Below are 19,481 nucleotides of genomic sequence, written 5' to 3' on the forward strand. Positions count from 1 at the left end.
AACCAGAGTGATAATTGCAGACTAGTAGTAGTCATATACTAAGGAGTGTAGTGCAGAGTTGGTAGTAGTGCAAAGTGGCATAGCGCAGAGTCAGCAACAGCGTAGATACTTTAGTGACAGTGCAGAAGCTAGTAACAGTCAAGACTCGGGAGACAGATGCATCATACTGAACACAGTTGATTCAGTATTTTGGATGCTTTTCAGTTGCGGTAGTTGCAGTCATAACAACAACAGATTAGAGGGAGTTGTAGTGTAGATGTAGAGTTGGCAGCAGTATGGAAGTGTCAGCAACAACACAGATGCAAAATCAGAGTTGCGCAGTGGTTGGTGGGAAGTATAGCCAGACATCAGCAACGTGACAAAAGTGATAGAACAGGGTGTTGTAGCAGCAAGATGCAACATGAGTTGTTGAGCACTAGTTGGAGAGAACACAATCCTCTCTAAGAGGGAGTGTTAATTTCTATAGCATCAGATGTGTTCTGGCCACGAAATTTGGTGGAGAGATTAGAATACATGAGTTTTCCAAAACCCAAAAATTGTTTCTGGAAATTCCACCTTGAAGTGTCTCAATTAGATTATTAGTTGTGTTTTAAATATTTCCTATGTCTAAACTTAGGGAATATGGTTAATTAATCAGTATTAATTGAGATAAGGTGAGAATCATTTAGAAACTCACACGGATCGACTCCAAGATGATCCTAACCATTGATTAAGTTTTAATCTTGGTTGTTGGTGCTCCAATAGTGGATTATAAGAGGAAGTCGATGGGCACTTGGAGAAGACACTTCTGTAGTTCGATTTTCTTGGCAGATCGATTTCCAGAGAGCAGCAATAGTTGCCAGAGAGCCAAAGATCGAAGCAGGGTCAGTGAGGGGCAGAGACAGTGATTTGGAGGAAGTTTTCCAGATCCGGAGAGGTAGCAGCAAGGGGCCGAGTTATTCCCAGTGAGGCAGCACAAAGGATTGCGCAATTGCTTCAGAAGCAATTCGATTTTGCTGGAGAGAAATTCGTTTTCAGTTCTAGAGGCTAGGCAGAGGGTCCAGAGTGTCGGAGAAGCGATTTCCTCAGCAGAGACAGGCATAATGACTTCATCAGAGGCAGTTCAGAGGCTTGACGTCATAGGGTTTGTGTAGAGCAACGTAGAGGATGACACAGAGGGTCCAAAAGGACGAGTTTCTGAAGAGAATTTGTGTTGGGGTTGCTTGTGGAGGAAGGGTAATTCCCTCAAATAATTTTGCCCAAATTTTCTTGCTGTTTGGATTGCCAGTTGGGCATCCATAGATTGTACTCAGATTTCACTGTTGCATAATAAAATAAAACCCTCATCTGTTGCACCGGTTTTCCCGCATTGGGTTTTTTCGAAGACATTTGTCCAAAAATCACTGTGTAAAATTTATGTGTTCTAGATTTTCTCAATTTCTAGTGCTATTTTATTTCCGCAATTTTTATTTGTGAAGGTTGCAATGTGCTTACTTCGATGTTGATGTAACAATAAACTGAATAATTAATTTATCAGTTAGAAGAAATAATACTAGTAGCTGGAATAGGATTCCAGTTGTAGGAATTTTCACACTCCAATCACCAAGTCAAGCCTTCCTTCCAATAGATGATCCTTGTCAAAGTCTCCAAGTGAGAGCTTCCTAGTAGCAGCTACAATCCAGATTTTCGGCCCTTAGCAACAGATTTTCGGCCCCTGGCTATAGAATTTCGGACTTGCAGTAGACTTCAAATTTCGAACCTAGAAACTTCGCATGTGTGAGAGATAGATAGCCCAAAAACTCGAATTAGGTCTTCCCAGCTTCTTTTGTCCTTCTCCAACTACTTCGCTCTCTTTTTTGCTTCTCTTCCTTGAAGATCGAACTTGTTGAGTGAGTGCTCCAAATAGGTCGAACTGTCTCTCTATATATAGCCTTTCTGCTAGGTCGAATTGCCCTAATGTAGGCCGACTTCATGGGGACAAGGTCAACTTGGTGTGGAGGTGACAAATAACCTTTTTGACTCAAAAATAATTCTTTTTACATGATACAAAAGCCCAAGAAGGGTCTAATAAAAATGACAATGACTCTAATGACTCAAGACAAAACCTAGAAGCTTTAAATGGACGCTTTGACTTAGAAAACATTGACCCAAGCATGAAACCCATGCTTTAATAAGTCATTTTCCTTGAATAATAAATCTTCTTTTGACAAGTATAATTATGAAGAATGATCCTAGTTACATTCTTTAACAGTTTGGAGCATAGAATTTTAAAAAGTTGAGATAATCACAGATTTACTCCTCTGCTTAACCATTAAAATATGTGATCTTAATGGTGCCTCCTCCTGTCCTTGACATTATTCATACCTTTGCATGAATTTGTATTAATTAAATTATGGTTGAATTTGTTTATTTTCAAGGAATACCTTGTGGGTTTCCCCACTTCCCTGGATATCTAGATGGAGGATGGCTCAACCTCCAGCCTCAATAGTGGATAGTAACTCCGCAGGGCTTGACCAGATTTGAACCTGTAACTTATGGCTTCTCTGTTGGCAACATGCGTTGGGCAGGTGGTGGTTCAACCAATTGAGTTAATACTTGGGGATCATGGTTGAATTTGTTTTACCAAAACAAGACATAAATTTAATTAGAAATTATAGAGTTTATGATAACAAATGCACTTTAATGAATTATATACAGGGCTTCTTTAACACAAACTTCTTCATATATCCAACAAGCTTTTCCTTTTTTCTTTCCTTCTGTACCATTCGTCATGTCCAGTTAATGCTAGCGGATTCCGGGCCATTAACGGGCAACTTGTGGGCAAGTTATCCTCTCTGAAAAGAATCGCAATTGTTGTGGTTATTTTGTGGAAATCATTGACATATAGACAAGTTTCCCTAGACGATTTTTCTGTCAGAGTTTTGCGTTCAGGGTGCCACCATTTATTATGCAATAAAAAGTCCTAAGGTATCATTCAAAACTTGATATTGATTTGAAGGTAGGCTACTGTTTGTTTCCTTAGCTATGAACATATAATTATGGCTAATTCTTACACAGTACTCTCTGCAGAAACATCTCCTGATGGTCAGATGGATATTTCATCAATGCAAAGCTATCTTAAACATTTATATGAATACAACCTCCGACTAAGGGAAGACTTTTTAGCTGCACAATCTGTACTTGGAGATATTGTTCAACGCTTGTCTCCGCATAGCGACATTTGCAGAGACTAGAACTCTATATGAATATTACCGTGGTTGCAACTCTATTATTGTCGTGGCAAATGTTTCTGGATTCTATAGTCCATCGTTACTACCTCTCAAGTAACTTCGATCTAGAAGTATTAATCTATCCGTCTGGATTATCAATTTTCTTTTCAACTCAGGTTCTTGATTGGTATTACCTCTGAATCTCACAGTACAAGGGATACGACACTATGAAATTGCAGGTTCCAACCGTGCATACAAGAGAGATTGTGGGGACATCCATATCTTTTATTCCAGAGGATGTTAAGCTCAATTCGGTTGGTGAAAATGAAAAATAACGAGTGAAGGATGTTCTCTGCAGGAAGCTCCGTGCAATCCTAAATATGGTGTATTGGGTCTCTAGTTATCTTATACCCCAAGAGAGTATCTGATGTGGGTGACTCTCTATTTCAGGACTTAAGGTATATCAAAAGTGATGATGTTCATAGGGTATAAAGGTCTATGTAATTTATGTACTCTAGTGATTTGTACATTGCTCGGTATAAGGTCCATTTTCCTTCTTATTCATTGATCTTCTATATGACAATTTTTTTGGCTCTATCCATGAGTGCCATCTCCACACATAATGAATTGGGATTGTTGATAAGAAAATTATGGAAATTACGGACTGCTAGAACATAACTGTAATCTTTACCAATTTTCTGCTCTAGTCTTGTGGTAAGGCATGTTGGATGTTACCAAAAGTTCATGATTGATTGCATTGCTAGCTTTTGACTAAGGTAAAGGCCCAGTTGTAGCTATAAATAAATTTCTTTCTGGGTTATGGATTTGTATATTTAAAAATGCAAATAAATCAGAGACAGAAAGCTACACAGCACCAGTTGTCTATGGGGTTCAATGTTGGATCTATGGTGTCTTTATTTTGAAAAATAGTTTATGATATCTCTGTTTTACTGAAACAGTTACAAAATACTATATTGTAATTTTGCGTTTCTGTTTAATAAAGTTTATCTTTCACAACAAGATTGCAAGTAAATCTCATAGTCATTGTTGGTTGGAGCAGCCTAACTTAGCACTCACGGTGTTCGTATTGAACTCAGTTGCAGTCATCTTTTTGTTATTTCCCTTGCCATATTAATCTAAAATTTTAAATTTTTAGAATGTGAAATTGATCCAATTATCCTATCATCACCTAAAAGCAAGCGCGATATTCATGTCCATATTTTATTGTAGGTTAGAACAAGGATGATGATTGTTACATAAACGATGTTTATATTCTTTAGGTCTCTTGAGTCAGTAAAAGTTGATAATATTGTGATCAATTTGATGAGAGTTTTTTTTTTTCCAAGAAATTGGACAAGTGAAATTCAGCAGCGAAGTTGCTTATATCTTCCTTAATGTTTTAATGTAATGAAACTCTTAAATAAGCCGTTGTTAATTTAAAATATAAAATAAAAATTTTATATATTAAAATATGTTAAAGTATCGTTAATATTACTGAATTATAAATAATTTATATTGAAAGTTTAGAAATATTCCTATTATATTGAGAATTTTATGAAATAATTGAAAACTATATCATGTCAGAGATTTTGAAAAATAAAATAGAATTATTATAAATTGTCTAAAATATATATGAATATATAATAGATGATAAAATACTTTTATTTTATAATTATTTATATTGGAAGTTCATAATAAAATAAAATTATGATAAATTTTGTCCAAAATATATATATGAAAATATAATAGATGACAAAATACTTTTATTTTATAACTATTTATATTGGAAGTTCATAAATATATAGCTTGAGTGGCTCTAATGGTTAAGAACTTGTGTTTCCTTTCGAGAGGTCATAGGTTCAAAACCAAAGGGGTAGAGTAGGTATGCCTTCTTAGACTTAGTAGTTAAATTGTTGCGCGGAGGTCGATATTTTGTCCCACAAATAAGGGGATCTCATACACCAATTTGGTGTCTGGCCGAGACCTTAAAATTGGATAATAATAATTATTATTATATTGAGAATTTTATGAATAATTTAAAACTATATCATGAGATAGTGAAAAATAAAATAAAATGATTATAAATTTGTCTAAAATATATATGGAAATATAATAGATGTTAAAATATTTTTATTTTATAATTATTTATATTGGAAGTTCATAAATATACATATTATATTGAGAAATTTATGAAATAATTTAAAACTATATGATGTTTTTTTTTGTTAAGCTTGGCAGGACCATTCCATTTTCTATTAAACATAAACAAGTTTACACCACACAGATAAACCGAGTGGCCTCAACTTGCCCCAGAGGGAAACCAAGTCTGTTGGCCACCAGTCCGCATTGTAAGCCATCCAAAAACAATATTGTCTTAGTCTTTCCAGCCAGGCTAGATATGTCTCTGTTTCATGACCAAACACTACATAACTATATAAATTGATAATTGCAACATGGAAATTAAAAGCTATCTGCATAAGACAAAATTATGCATGGGTAGGAGTCTAATCCTTCTGTTCCTCTGAGACAGATGCACAGGTGTTGGGTCCTTGGCGGATGCTCCTGGCATATCGTACAGCTCCAGGATGCAAGGGATATGGCGGTCAATTCTGTCCAGCCTAATATCCTGTTTATGCAACTAAAAGAGGATTTTCTCCATATCCTTCTTGTAGTTCGACATTCCTTGTAGTGTCACCGCCATTCCCACTGAGATCTGCTCCATAGCCTTGCCTAGTAAACTCTTCATTAGCCAATACAAGTATAGAGTTTGCTTGAACTGAGTGATTCTTCCACGGGTGTTTCCCGGATCCGGGACTAAGGTCCTCCAGTTGTCCATCTCTTCCTCTGTCTCACTTCCTTGTTTCACTTCCTCTTCCCATTCTTCCAGCAATTTCTGGATGCCCAACATCTGTCCCCTCTCGGTAAGCCTCCGTCGCCTCTGTTATGAGATGTTCTACTGATTTTCTTCCCTTGCGTGGCTCTGACGTGCTCGACCCCTTATCTTTCCTGGGTGTCGGGCCTCTCCTACCACGCCCACGGCCTCGCGCAGCACGAGCCATAACCTGTTGTCTTGAGCACTGATGACATCCACAGTAAGTTAGATTTAAACACATAATTGAAATTATGCACCACCTCACCCATTCATTGTTGCTTGCAGTGGGGTACCTCTTGCCTTGCTTCTCCTCTCCGCCAATTCTCCCCATAGTCATGCTAGGGTGGGTCGGAGCCCGTAGCCCCAATGGGAAAGGCCATGGCCCCAACCCCTTGAAGCGCCCTTTTCCCCCTCTCCATTTCTCTCGTTTGTATGCAGGTCTACCAACCCATGCCCATGCCAAGCTCGTAGACCCCCCTTGCGTCTTGTTATATGCATGTTGTAGTTCAGGTACCTTCCCCCTCTGCCTCAGACTTAGTGCTTTTGCCTCTCAGTTCCCCCCAACTGGGTCTCCACCCAGAGTTTCTGGCCTTGCCATCACTCCGGCATGGGTTCTAGGTAGCCCAGTGCTCACATTGCAAGTCGCGGGTATGACTACATCCCAAGCCTCCTACGAGCTGCTTTCCCCTGCCCCCATCTATGATCAATTGCCCCTCCTGCATTACCTTGTGACAGTCAAGCTTCCCCCCACCCTTGTTTACTGAGCGCGAAGCTTCCCATCCTAACAACAAGCAATTGCCCCCCAACAGTCATGGGTTTCACCCATTTGACATAAGGTATAGACGCAGAACCAGGCCATGGCGAGCAGTTGCTTGCCCCATTGCCACCAACAATTTCCTATCCCCCAGACAGAACCCCTTGCACCTCAGCTAAACCCCAACAAGACCATAATTATAGTTTTGAGGTGGAGCCGAATAACATACCCGAAGTCCACAGGTGTTCGTCGACAACCCTGGTTCTTAGCGTTCCGAAGTTCTCCCCTAGCCCTGAGATACCACCCTCTCTGCAAGCTATCGCGCTAAGCCTGCACATTGAATTGCCTCACCCTCTGTTATACCCTGCCTTGCCTCCAATCCCGCAACCTTGCCCACCTACCCAGCTTGCAATCATGCCAAGGGTCACCGCACCCCTTGCCTTGAGCATGTGGGGGATGACAATGTTAAGTGCCTAGGTACACTTCATTACTGCACTCTGTCTGTCTCAACTGTCGGCGTGCATCCCGATCAAGATAAAACTATATCATGTTAAAGATGTTGAAAAATAAAATAAAATAATTATAAATTTGTCTAAAATATATACAGAAATAAAATAGATGTTAAAGTACTTTTATTTTCCAAGTGCTGGGGGATTTTGTTCAATATTTACTCTATTTGAAGAACCATTTTCTTGGTATGATATGGGGTAATTTGGGGAAGAAATACTTCGATTTGGTTAGGGTTTTTGTCTCAAACAGTTTTTGTGACATGTGGGAAGATGTTGGTGGCCCAGGACAATGCAGTGAGGAAAAAATTGTCTTCTAGGCTTTATTCTTATTGCCTTATTGTATCATGTTTTGCTTTTATAGGACTGAATCTTCCTTGGACTTGTTGGGACCTTATGTTAGGTCATCATCCTATGCGTTGGTCTCCAGTTAAGACGAGGTCCTTGGCGGCAACAGTCTTGGCACCTGAGTATTGTGGTCTACAACATAACCTTATGGCGTGACCTTTCGCGAGAAGAGGAAACACAACATAGGGAGGTCGTGGATAGGGGCATGGTGGATGACAGTCTTTGTTGATTTTTGTAGCATTAACTGTGTTCTAGCCACAAAATTTGGTGGAGAGGCTAGAATACATGTATTCTCCAAAACCCAGAAATCATTTCTGGAAATTCCACCTAGAGACGACTTAATTAAAATAATTAATTTTTTTTAATGGTTCCTAAGTCTAAACTTAGGAAATCTGGTTAATTAAAGGATATTAATTAAATCATGGTGAAATCTTCTAGAAGAAGACATGGATAAAGTTCTAGTTAATCTTAGCATTATGTTTTAATCTTATTCATTGAAGCCTCAACGAGAGATTATAAGAAGAACTACATTATGTTTTAATCTTATTCATTGAAGCCTTAACGAGAGATTATAAGAACTTTGATGGGGTTGGACAACACACTTGGAGCCACCAGGAATTCAATATTGCTGGGAAATCGAACTCCAAAGCAACAGTTGTGAGTTTCTGGAGGTGATTCAGTAGTTTCGAAGCAGTGAGAGAGGGGTAGGGATAGTAAGGCCGGAAGGGAGTTTTTCCAATCCGGTGAGTGCATAGCAGAGAGATAGCGTACTCCACAGAGAGGCTGACGTAGTGCAAAGAGCCAACACAACTTCAAAGGGAGATCCCTATTTTGCTGAGGAAAAGTCGAGATTCAGTGGCAGGAGCCAGAGTGGGAGCCCGGAGGCTAGAAGATCGAGTTTCTAGAGTAGCAGCGGATCAACAGAGTGAGAGAGATGTTGGTCCAAGCAAGGCTGACACAGATCTGTGTAGAGTGACACAGAGGTAGCAAGGAGCAGCGCATCGTGAGCTAAGGTCACTATCAGATCACTGGTGGAAGTGAGATTTTTCTCACTAGACTTCTGTCAGTTATTTCTCTATATGGAAAGTTAGATTTGAGCTTCCATAAATTTGTACTCAGATTTACTATTGCATAATAATAAAACACTCAGTTGTTGCACCGGTTTTCCCAAGTTGGGTTTTCCGGGGACGCTGGTCCAAAAATAACGGTGTATTATTATGTGTGTGCATCTATTCTTCTAGTGTTTTTATTTCTTCCGCAATATTACATTTGTGAAGGCTACAGTGGATATGTTTCAATATTTGTTGTAGGAAAACTGCAAGTAATTTTTTTGATTAATTTAAAAAATAGAAAAAACATTATCAGTTGTTGTAGTAGGATTTGGGGTCACCGAATTTTCACAGATCTCAGCCGGCCAGGGGTCGGGGTCATCGAAGCACCACAAGCTTAATTCGGGAGGCATCACATGTTGAAGAATGTAACTAGGTTCTGTCTTCATAATTGTAGTTTAGTCATAATGAAATGTATTTATCGAAAGAAAGAAAAATGTTTTATTCTTATTGTTGTTATGACTTATTAAAGCATGGGTTTGATGCTTGGGTCATTATGTTTTAGGTCAAAGTCACCATTGAGGACTTATAGGATTTATACCGAGTTATTCGAGTCATTGTCCAGTAAAATAGACCCTTCTTGGGCTTTTGAATCATGTAAAAAGATTTATTATTGAGTCAAATAACTTATTTGTTACCTTCACACCAAGTTGGCCTAAAGGAGATCAAGTTGGTCTCATACATGGTAATTTGCCCTCACCAAAAGGGTCTATGTACAAGCAGTTTGAATTCATTTGGAGACACTCATTCACACAAGTTCGATTCAAAAGAAGAAGTAGCTAAAAAGTGTGAAGTTGGAAAAACATGAGAATTGCTAGGAAGGTCAAGATCGAAGTCTTGGGCCATCTATCCCTCACAAGTGTGAACTTTCTAGGAAGATTGAAGTCTCTACTGCTGCATCGGTGCCACTATTGTCAGTTGTTGCTAGTTACTGCCAAGTTGAAGTTGTTCCTAGTAGGTCGAAGTTGCTACTACAGTTATTGCTGCCCGGTTGAAGTTGTTGTTGAACGGGTTATCATCTACAGAAGGAAGAAAGGGTTGACTTGGTGTGGAGGGAGTCTATGTCTAGGTCAAGAAGTCTTAGATCATCTCATGAAATTATTAAGGAAGAGTTGTTGACTGGGTTTTCCCCTAGATAGGGGTTTTTCCCTCGTTGTCCGCCTATATTTGGTGTCTGTGATCTTTGTGCTATTGTCTTGGTAATTGCTTGATGAACTAAAAATAAAAGAGGAACATAAGAAAACATAAGAATATCACAAGTAATTATCAATATAAAGAAAATATTTCTAATTTTCTAATTTTCTAATGGCATAGGCCTACCAAGCCAACACACAACCTCAAATCTGTCAATTAATATCAGGGTGGGAGTCTGAATTAAAGTAGCAAGCCGAAAGAACAAAGTTGGATATGGAAGAATGGTAGGACCTTGTCCTGGACCCAGGCCATTCTAGAGGTCAGTATACCCAGTATCGGCAGACAGTGTACAAATATTGGATGATGCAAAACATTGTGGCTAAAGCTTTGACGACCTCTTCTGCAGGAAAATATAAGCCAAAAATAGAATTTTTGAAAATCCACAGGGAATTTCAACTTATCCAACGCCTGATTCAACAGCAAAATTCTTGCCTCAACTGCATAGAGATGCATATTTCCTGCGTTCCTCATACTGAATTGTCGAGATCCAGTGCAAAAGATCGCCCATAGACTCTTCTGATGAGTAATAGTTTGATCTGTATAGTTTGGTTTCTTAAATTTTGATATGTGTAAATCACTGGTTTATAGGCTTTGTTATTTTGTTATAGAGATATAACTCATAGGAGAATTAAAAACAATCAGTCTTATATAGTGTTGTTAAATAGTCTCAGAGTTTTCAGAGTTTGGATGGCCAACAAACCTGGTTTTCCATTGTGCGGGTTGGGGCCATCTGATGGGGTTGGATATTAATGTAAAACCTACCTATTTTCTGGAAATGGAATAGAAAAGAATTGCCAAACTTACAAAAAAAAAATACTTTTATTTTATAATTATTTATATTAAAAGTTCATCAATATACATATTATATTGAGAATTTTATGAAATAATTTAAAACTATATCATATTAAACATATTAAAAATTAAAATAAAATTATTATAAACTTGTCTAAAATATATATGAAAATATAATAGATGTCAAAATACTTTTATTTTATAATTATTTATTTTTTATATATTTTTTTTAAAGTTAAAAATATCATCATAAATAAGTTGTTTGATGTGCACTTGTAAGTTTATTAGAATAGATAATTTTTTCTACCCAAAATTATGCACTTGAGTAGATGATAAAATCAATAACCAATTTAATTTTTAATAATTTTTTTAATTAACATTAAAAATATTAATACAGTAAAATGATCATTATTTCTTCAAAACATTAAAGAATTGTATTTAAAAAAAATAAAATCAAAATAACATGAAGTTATCCCAAAACTATAACCCATAAACAAACATTATTAATAAAATACACAACTTTAATATGAACACTTTCTAATTGCATTTCTTCATATCTAGTGACATCAATTAATATGAGAATTCCCTCCTTTATTAGGACTATTACAAGATTATTTATTTAATAAACAAATTATGATGAAACCAATGCTAAAATAAGAAATCCTTGTCCATTTCACATTATGGGGTTAGTTGAAATGTAATTTTAGAGTTTTAAACCCAATGTAAATATATGATGACTTTATAAATTGTTGAAACATTTTCTTATTGTATGTCTTTATATCTAGTGACATCCATTAATATGAGAATTTTTTCCTCATTATGACTGTTACAAAATTATTTATTTAATAAACAAATTAGGATGAAACCAATGTTAAAATAAGAAATAAGAAATTCCTGTTTATGTCACATATGGGCTTAGTTGAAGTGTAATTTCAGAGTTTTAAAAATAATGTAAATAGATGATGATGTTATAAGTTGAAAATATGTTAATTGTATGTTGAAATGTTTATATTAATATATCATAATGTAATATTGAGAGTATTAGTTAGATTTATAATATTTTTATTTTATAATTATTTGTTTCAAATTTTTATTTTAAAATACTATAGTAAAATACTTCAAAATACTTCAAATGTTTATGTTAAAATATTTCTATTTTATAATTATTTATATTTTAAATTTTTTTTAGTTAAAAATATGGTCATAAAATTGTTGATTGTGTTTATTAGGATGGATAATTTTCTTTACTTATGCATTTGAATAAATAATGCAATCAATAACCCATTTAAATTTTTAATAACAAATTTTACTTTAAAAAATAATATTGAAATATTAATAAAATGATAATTATTTCTCCAAAACATTGCCCTATTGTGTTTAAAAAAAATCAAAATAATGTAAAGTCAAGCACGTTTGATTAGTGACCAAAAAACTATTATTCCATAATAGAAACCTACATTATTAATAAAATATACCACCTTAATATGGACGCTTTCTAATTTGAAAAATACAAGATTATTTATTTAACAAGCAAATTATCGAGAAACCAATGTTAAAATAAGAAATAAGAAATTCTGGTCCATTTCACGTTATTCGCTTAGTTGAAGTGTACTTTTAGGGTTTTAAAAATAATGTAAATAGATGATGATGTTATAAATGGTTGAAAGTTGAAATTATAATAATTGTATGTTGAAATATTTATAGTGATTTATTGTAAAGTATTTGTTAAATTTTTAATTTTTAATAAATTTTTAATATAAATTAAAAATGTTATTAAAAAGTAGTGTAACTAAAGGAATTGGGTAGAATTATTGAAAAAAAAGTCTATTTTTTATTAATAAAATTATTATAATAAATAATATTTATCCAAATTATATGGTTTATTAGTCTTTAAAAAATAAGGGATTACTTCAAAATTTCTAATATTTTATTTCTATATTTTTAAAATAATAAAATATCTAATTTTAATTAGAAAGGATAATATTTTGTGAAAGGAACTTAGCTCAAGTGGTATGGTTTATGTTGAATTTTCATGATTTTGGGTCTAGGTTAGAATCTTAGAATCTCTTACGCTACCAAACCAAGAATCACAACACGGACTAATTTGCATAACGGAAAATATAAAGCAATGAATCACATATGCACAAGTTTCAACAAAATATTGTACAATAATGTAAAACCCAGTCTTCGTTACATTAAACCAATTTGAATGATACAATAGTCTATGGTATACAAGATACAATGACAAACATGTTGCACAAACTCTATGTCGTATCTTGTCCTACTGGTTCTTCGCTTCCGTACTGCTCTCTAGTTGCCCCTTAATCCTTCAAAGGACAACTCACTGAGACCCCAGAAAGGCTGCCTCCTATCACTGCTGCAAGTCAAGTCTGCTACAATGAACACGGGCTGATCCAATCTGCCAATCTAGCAGTCACTTTTGTCCATCAAAGTGTTGCACATTAGGCACCAAACTTCACACAACCTTCAGCTGTCTTCATCACTTCAAGATTGCTTTTCTAGGGCTACTTTGGGCCATCAACACACTGCCCTCCACCAGTCCAATGATGCCCAATACAATCACTGTGAGATCTGCTCCTAAGAAAGGCTTCTAACCATCCAAGTCAACCTTTTTAATTGGCTCCCACAGGCTACTACGATACATCCACTGCAACAAACAATTTCAACATATATTCTACCTCATCATACGTCAAGTTTGATGTCACTTTGTTCTAGGAAGGATGATTGGTTAGGGCATGATAAAAGTCACATCAGCCTTCACTAACTCCTCAAATTAACCTCCTAACAACTACGGGTGTCGCTTCCTTGATTGATGCCCACCTGTTCTTGAATTCTGGGTTGTTCTATCCCTCCAATTAGGCCGGTGGCACCTTCATTATAGTGATATAAGGCCGCGACTACCTCTGTTTCAAGGCCAGACCCGTGGCTTCCTCATACAAACTACCCAAAACACACCCAAAAAATGACTTGAAGTTGCTCCTTTGGATTGTGGCCATCTTTGCTGCTACTCAGTCTCGGGAAAACACAAGAACAGTCCCGAATTTGCTTCTATTTTCCAACTTCGGCCTCCCTTCTTAAGCTGCAACTATCTCAGATTGATCTACTATGAAATGTTGCTCTTGGATGAGTTAAAATGATCCTCACACGCCTCATATTTATACCCAAACATGAGGGCTACATTGAGAAAATTCCTAGATCTAACAATCTCAAGAATCCTACTGCAACCAACTGAATCTACTTCACCTAGTTTGTAAATTACATTACAAGCTTATTTTAGATTTCTTCTTAAAACATTGAAGTAAATTACTAAAGCAGCCTACACCAATTTAAATATGATTTTGAAACATAGAAACTGAGCAAGGAAAATAGAAACACATAGAACGCGGTTATTTTTGGACAACAGTCCCTGGAAAAACCCAATGCGGGAAAACCAGTGCAACAGCTCTGAGGGTTTATTATTAATAAGCAATAGAAAATTATGAATACATCATTGAATACCTCATAGGGTTTTTCAGTTACAGAGAGAAATACTGGCAAAAGCTTTGTGAGTTTATCTCGCACAATCATTGAGAAAAAGTCTCGGTTGTTCCGGCTGCTGGATGAGGTGCCCCTGGGAGGCCCTGCGCTATCTCTGCGTTGCCTATACGTTGTCCCAACGTCAACCCTCTCAGAGAAAATGTCACTCAACTGGGGAACTGGTCAGTAGCCCAGAGTCACTACTCTCAACCTCCCTGTCTCACATCCTGACTTCTAGCTGCTAAAACTAACCCTTTGCTTTGCTTTTTGACTTTCTCTCTCTCCCTCTGTGCTGCTTCTGCGTGGCCCTTCTGTCCCTGCATCAACCTCTGCGTCAAGGCTATTGGATCACTATTTGCTTCTCTCTGCTGATGTATCCCCAGTTGAGAATCTCCCTCTCTGGAAGTTGCTATCCTACCCCTCAACTCCAAGAGATCTCTTCAATCGATTTTTCCTCCTGAGAACTTCTCACTTCTAAAAATAAATTTCCTCAATCTCTCTATGTGTTTTCCAAATGACCCTCAAGCCCCTTCTTATATCTTCCCGTTGGACAACCAACGACCTAGATTAAATCATAATCAAAGGCTCAAATCATTTTAGCTTGATCTGTGTCTTTTTCTAGAAGTTTCAACCCTTATTAGATTTATACCCACTGATATTTTAATTTCCCTAAGTTTAGACTTAGGAACCCCATTAAAAATGTTAATTATTTTAATAAAATCACTCCTGGGTGGAATTTCCCAAAACGATTTATGAGTTCTTTGGAATGCATGTGCCCAAGCCTCCCTGCAAAATTTTAGGCCTAGAGCACATCCGATGCTACCCCAAATCAACATACATGTGGTGTCAACAACTCTAATTTGGACACAAGCCGACCCGCTCTTTTCTCCCAAATTAATCCACAACCACACATATTAACTTCAAAAAATCATAACTCCATTTCTACAACTCAGAATCAGATGATCTTCATTGCGTTAGATTCTTCTCAACGAGAGCTATCATCCTCATCCATCACATTTCGAATTGTGTCCATGGTTTTGGCCCAAATCATGATGGGTTCAAAACCCCAACCTTGGTCCAAGCCCACAAGTGACTCTTGTGGCAATTTTCCCTCCAAACCCTGAACCCTAGGGCTTGGAGTACCTCCCAAGATACTAAAAAAATCAACACACCTTGTTAGTGAGGGAGGTACTTTCAAGACTAGGAAGTAACTCATCATCATCTTCAGAACTCACAATACTCGTCCAACTGTTATGCTCTTAACCTGCAAGACGATACCAGAATACCAAATATGCGAAGAAATATACCCAGAACATAGAACAATGAGCAATAACAACAAGTATTTTATTATTCAGAAAGCAATGTTCACTTGCCTCTTTGAGGGGCAACCTCCAATAGAGTTGAGTTCGATTACAAAATAAGACACGATGCTCCTCGAGGGGAGTCTCTATCCTTTATATAGGATTCGTACATGAAATACCATGGGGCAAAACCATGGTTCTTATTAATACCATCTATCTAATACCATGGCCCATTTTCAACTAACTGTGGTCCCTTCATTAAATGCGGGTTAACCACTTACAATTATTAATATGGGCTTTATTGACTCTTTACTTAACTATAACTATGACTCGATCCTATTACATAAATAAGGGGGTTAGGGTGGGACCCTAACATGCCCTCCCCCATAAGAATAGCCTTGTCCTCAAGGCTGAAGCTGCGGAAACTGCTGAAGAATAGTGGCTGGTTCCCAGGTTGCATCTTCTAGAGAGGTGTCTTTCCACTTGACGAGGACTTCCTTGATCATGCAGCCACGCAGGTGCCATTCTCGTGTGTCCAGAACCTGTTCAAGTTGGAGCCAGATTGACCCTTCTTCATCCAGTTCAGGTAGGCAGGTTTGAATTCTGCAATTGTTCCCAATCACTTTCTTGAGGCATGAGACATGGAAAACTGGATGGATTTTTGCAATGGGTGGCAAAGCTAGCTTGTAGGCAACTTCTCCAATGCGCTGAAGTACTTGATACAGTCCGTAGAATTTTGGAGATAGTTTCTGACAACCCTTGTCTTTGAGTGATGTTTGCTTATATGGTTGCAGCCTCAAAAATACCTGATCCCCTTCTTGAAATTAGCGTTTTGAGTGATGTTGATCAACCTGTTGCTTCATGCGGTTTTGAGCTTGATGAAGATTCTCTCGAAGATGGGCCAGCATGGTTGTGCGGTTCTGTAAGAGTTGATCCACTGCTTGTACCTTCGAGCATCCCTTCATAGAAGAAGTAGGGGAAGGAGGGAGTTGACCGTAAACTGCTTCATATGGAGTCATTTTGGTGGTGGCATGATAGTTGGTGTTAAACCACCATTCAGCTAGAGGTAACCACTGTGCCCAGAGATGTTGCTTTTCTGAAGTGAAACACCTAAGGTAGGTTTCCAAACATTTGTTGACTGCTTTAGTTTGACCATTAGTTTGTGGATGATAGGAAGTAATGAGTTGTAGTTGGGTACCTTGTAGCCTGAAGAGTTCCTGCCAAAAGTTACTGGTGAAGACTAGGTCATGATCGGACACAATGGAAGTGGGCATGCCATGCAATTTGAAGATCTGATCCATGAAAGATTAAGCGACCAAAGTCAGTGTAAAAGGGTGGGGTAGGGCGCAAAAATGAGCATACTTAGAAAGTCTGTCCACAACAACCATGATGACTGACTTGTTTCCTGACTTTGGAAGACCTGTAATGAAATCCATAGAAACCTCCTTCCAGATTAATGTCGGGATGGGCAATGGCTGTAATGTGCCTGGTGATTTGACTGTTTCTCCTTTGTGGCGTTGACAGACGTTGCATTCAGCTACAAAAGTAAGAATGTCCTTTTTCATGCCTGTCCAAAAAAATGATCTTCGAACGCGAGCATATGTCTTTTGAAAGCCTGAATGTCCTGCAGTGGGAGATGAGTGCAACTCCGCCAAAATGTGGCTTTTGAGGGTGGATGTTGGTGATATTACGACTCTGTCCTTGTAGCGAAGAATCTCATCCTGCCATGAGTAGCTCTTTGTGGAATTTGGATCTGCCTACAATTGAGTAATGAGTTGGGAGAGCCAGGGATGTGAAAACCATTCCTTGCGAGCCTCTTCAATCCATTCTGGAATGGGAAGGGAAATTGTGAGCAGGGTACTTTCCTCCTCAAATTGGCGGGATAATGCATCTGCTACAATATTTTCGCACCCTTTCTTGTAAATTATCTCATAATGATATCCCATCATTTTGGCGAGCCATTTATTTTGTTGTGGTGAGGATAGGCGTTGCTCCAAAAAATATTTAAGGATTTGATGGTCTGTGCGAATTTGGAAACGTCGCCCCAATAAGTATGGTCGCCAGGTATCTACTGCATGTAAGATGGCCATCATCTCCTTCTCATAGGTAGATTGCCCCAGATTCTTCCCACTTAGTTGTTGGCTCGTAAAGGCCAAGGGTCGACCTTCCTGCATTAAGACCGCCCCAATACTAGTACCCGAAGCATCACATTCAATCACAAAAGATTTGGTGAAGTCGGGTAGTGCTAAGACTGGAGTGGAACACATGGCATTTTTTAGAGCTGTAAAGGCCTCTTGTGCTTCATCATTCCACAGGAATGAATTTTTCTTGAGGAGTTGAGTGAGGGGCCTCGCAATGCGACCATAATTGTGGACAAATTTGCGATAATAGCCTGTGAGACCCAAAAATCCTCTTAGGCTCTTCAAGGTCTTAGTTTGAGGCCAATCCTGCATTGCCTTGATATTTTTGGGGTCCACCCTGACACCTTCGTGCCCCATAATGTGGCCCAAATACTTAACTTCTTCCATGCCAAAAGGACGCTTGGACATCTTGACAAATAATTTATGCTTGCGGAGCAGTTGCAAGAGCAGATCTACATGCTGAAGATGTGCGGCCCAAGTGCAACTGTAGATGAGGATGTCATCAAAGAAAACAAGGACAAATTTTCTAGATATGATTTGAGCAGGTGGTTCATAAGGCTCTGAAAAGTGGATGGGGCATTACAAAGACCGAATGACATGACCAGGAACTCATAATGGCCTTCATGAGTTCGGAAAGCAGTCTTTGGAATGTCGACTTCTTTCATGCGAATTTGGTGGTAGCCTGAGTGAATATCAAGCTTAGTAAAGAATTGAGCCCCATTTAGTTCATCCAACAAATCATCGACAATCGGGATGGGAAATTTATCTTTGACTATCAACTTATTAAGGGCCTTGAAGTCTGGACACATATGCCATTCCCCATCTTTCTTGAGCACCATGACCACTGACGATGAATAAGGACTAATGCTGGGACGAATGACACCTGCTTCCGAAAGTCTGCGAAAATCACGCCCAGGTATAGGAACCCACACAACTACTCAGATCTGGATGGTGGATCTGATGGATCTAAGAGATCTGAACAGTGGAACTGATTGCTGCTGCGGATCTGATGGATCTGAGAGATCTGAATGGCTGATATGATAGGTCTGAACAGTGGAACTGATTGCTGCTGCGGTGACAAAACCCCACTTGCGAGATCTGATCTGGCAAAGAGTGATCTAGAGATAGATCAGGGAACTATGGTCTCCAGGAGTGTCAGGTGCTATAGATCGCAATATACATAAGGGTCTGATAGTAGTACTTGGCCCAATTTTTCAGGGCATTAACCAAGGAGGATCAACCATACCCTTAGCCGTACAACCCGAGTACCCTATCGTACGCACGAGTAATCTCTCCGAGTGTTGTTCTCGGTGTACTGTAACAGCAAGACGGCCAACGGTTTATCTATGGCGAGGTTTCAGGGGAGCTAAGGGGCTTCTGATATACCCAGAGGGTACTTGGAAGATAGTGTGTGCGGTTCTGTCTAATCCGCTACTACTCGAAGGGGTACCCACAGGGGTTACAAGGGAGTCCAACAAGCGTGACCACCTCTTGTATTTCCTGCGTACATGCCTCCCCAAATCCGCATGTTTATGCGCTCAACGACAGATCCCGTGGTTTAAAGACGTCGAACACGTCTTTAGCCAAAAAAATTTTGCTAAAAATTGGAGATCCCACCGGCCCTGGAAAGCGCTTTGATACCACTTGTTATGCTCTTAACTTGCAAGACGATACTAGAATACCAAATATGCGAAGAAATATACCCAGAACATAGAACAATGAGAAATAACAGCAAGTAT

At 38.1% G+C, this 19,481-nt stretch overlaps 1 protein-coding gene across 7 annotated transcripts in view; it reads left to right on the forward strand.

The window, feature by feature from the left end:
- Nucleotides 1-3,845, forward strand: part of LOC149263266 (uncharacterized) — a 255,808-nt gene extending 251,963 nt beyond the window's left edge. For 5 of the 7 annotated variants that reach the window (XM_089426017.1, XM_089426012.1, XM_089426015.1 and 2 more), the window contains one exon: nt 3,037-3,845. In XM_089426017.1, coding sequence (XP_089282143.1) covers nt 3,037-3,212 — 176 coding nt within the window. In that variant the 3' untranslated portion in view covers nt 3,213-3,845. The remainder of the gene's footprint in view (nt 1-3,036) is intronic. The other 2 variants (XR_016259246.1, XM_089426022.1) reach the window with 2 other exon arrangements.
- Nucleotides 3,846-19,481: the final 15,636 nt, after the last annotated feature.

This window comes from Pinus tabuliformis, chromosome 6, assembly GCF_031772625.1.
Source record: "Pinus tabuliformis cultivar Carrire ecotype Pingquan chromosome 6, CPIR1, whole genome shotgun sequence".
Taxonomy (NCBI): domain Eukaryota; kingdom Viridiplantae; phylum Streptophyta; class Pinopsida; order Pinales; family Pinaceae; genus Pinus; species Pinus tabuliformis.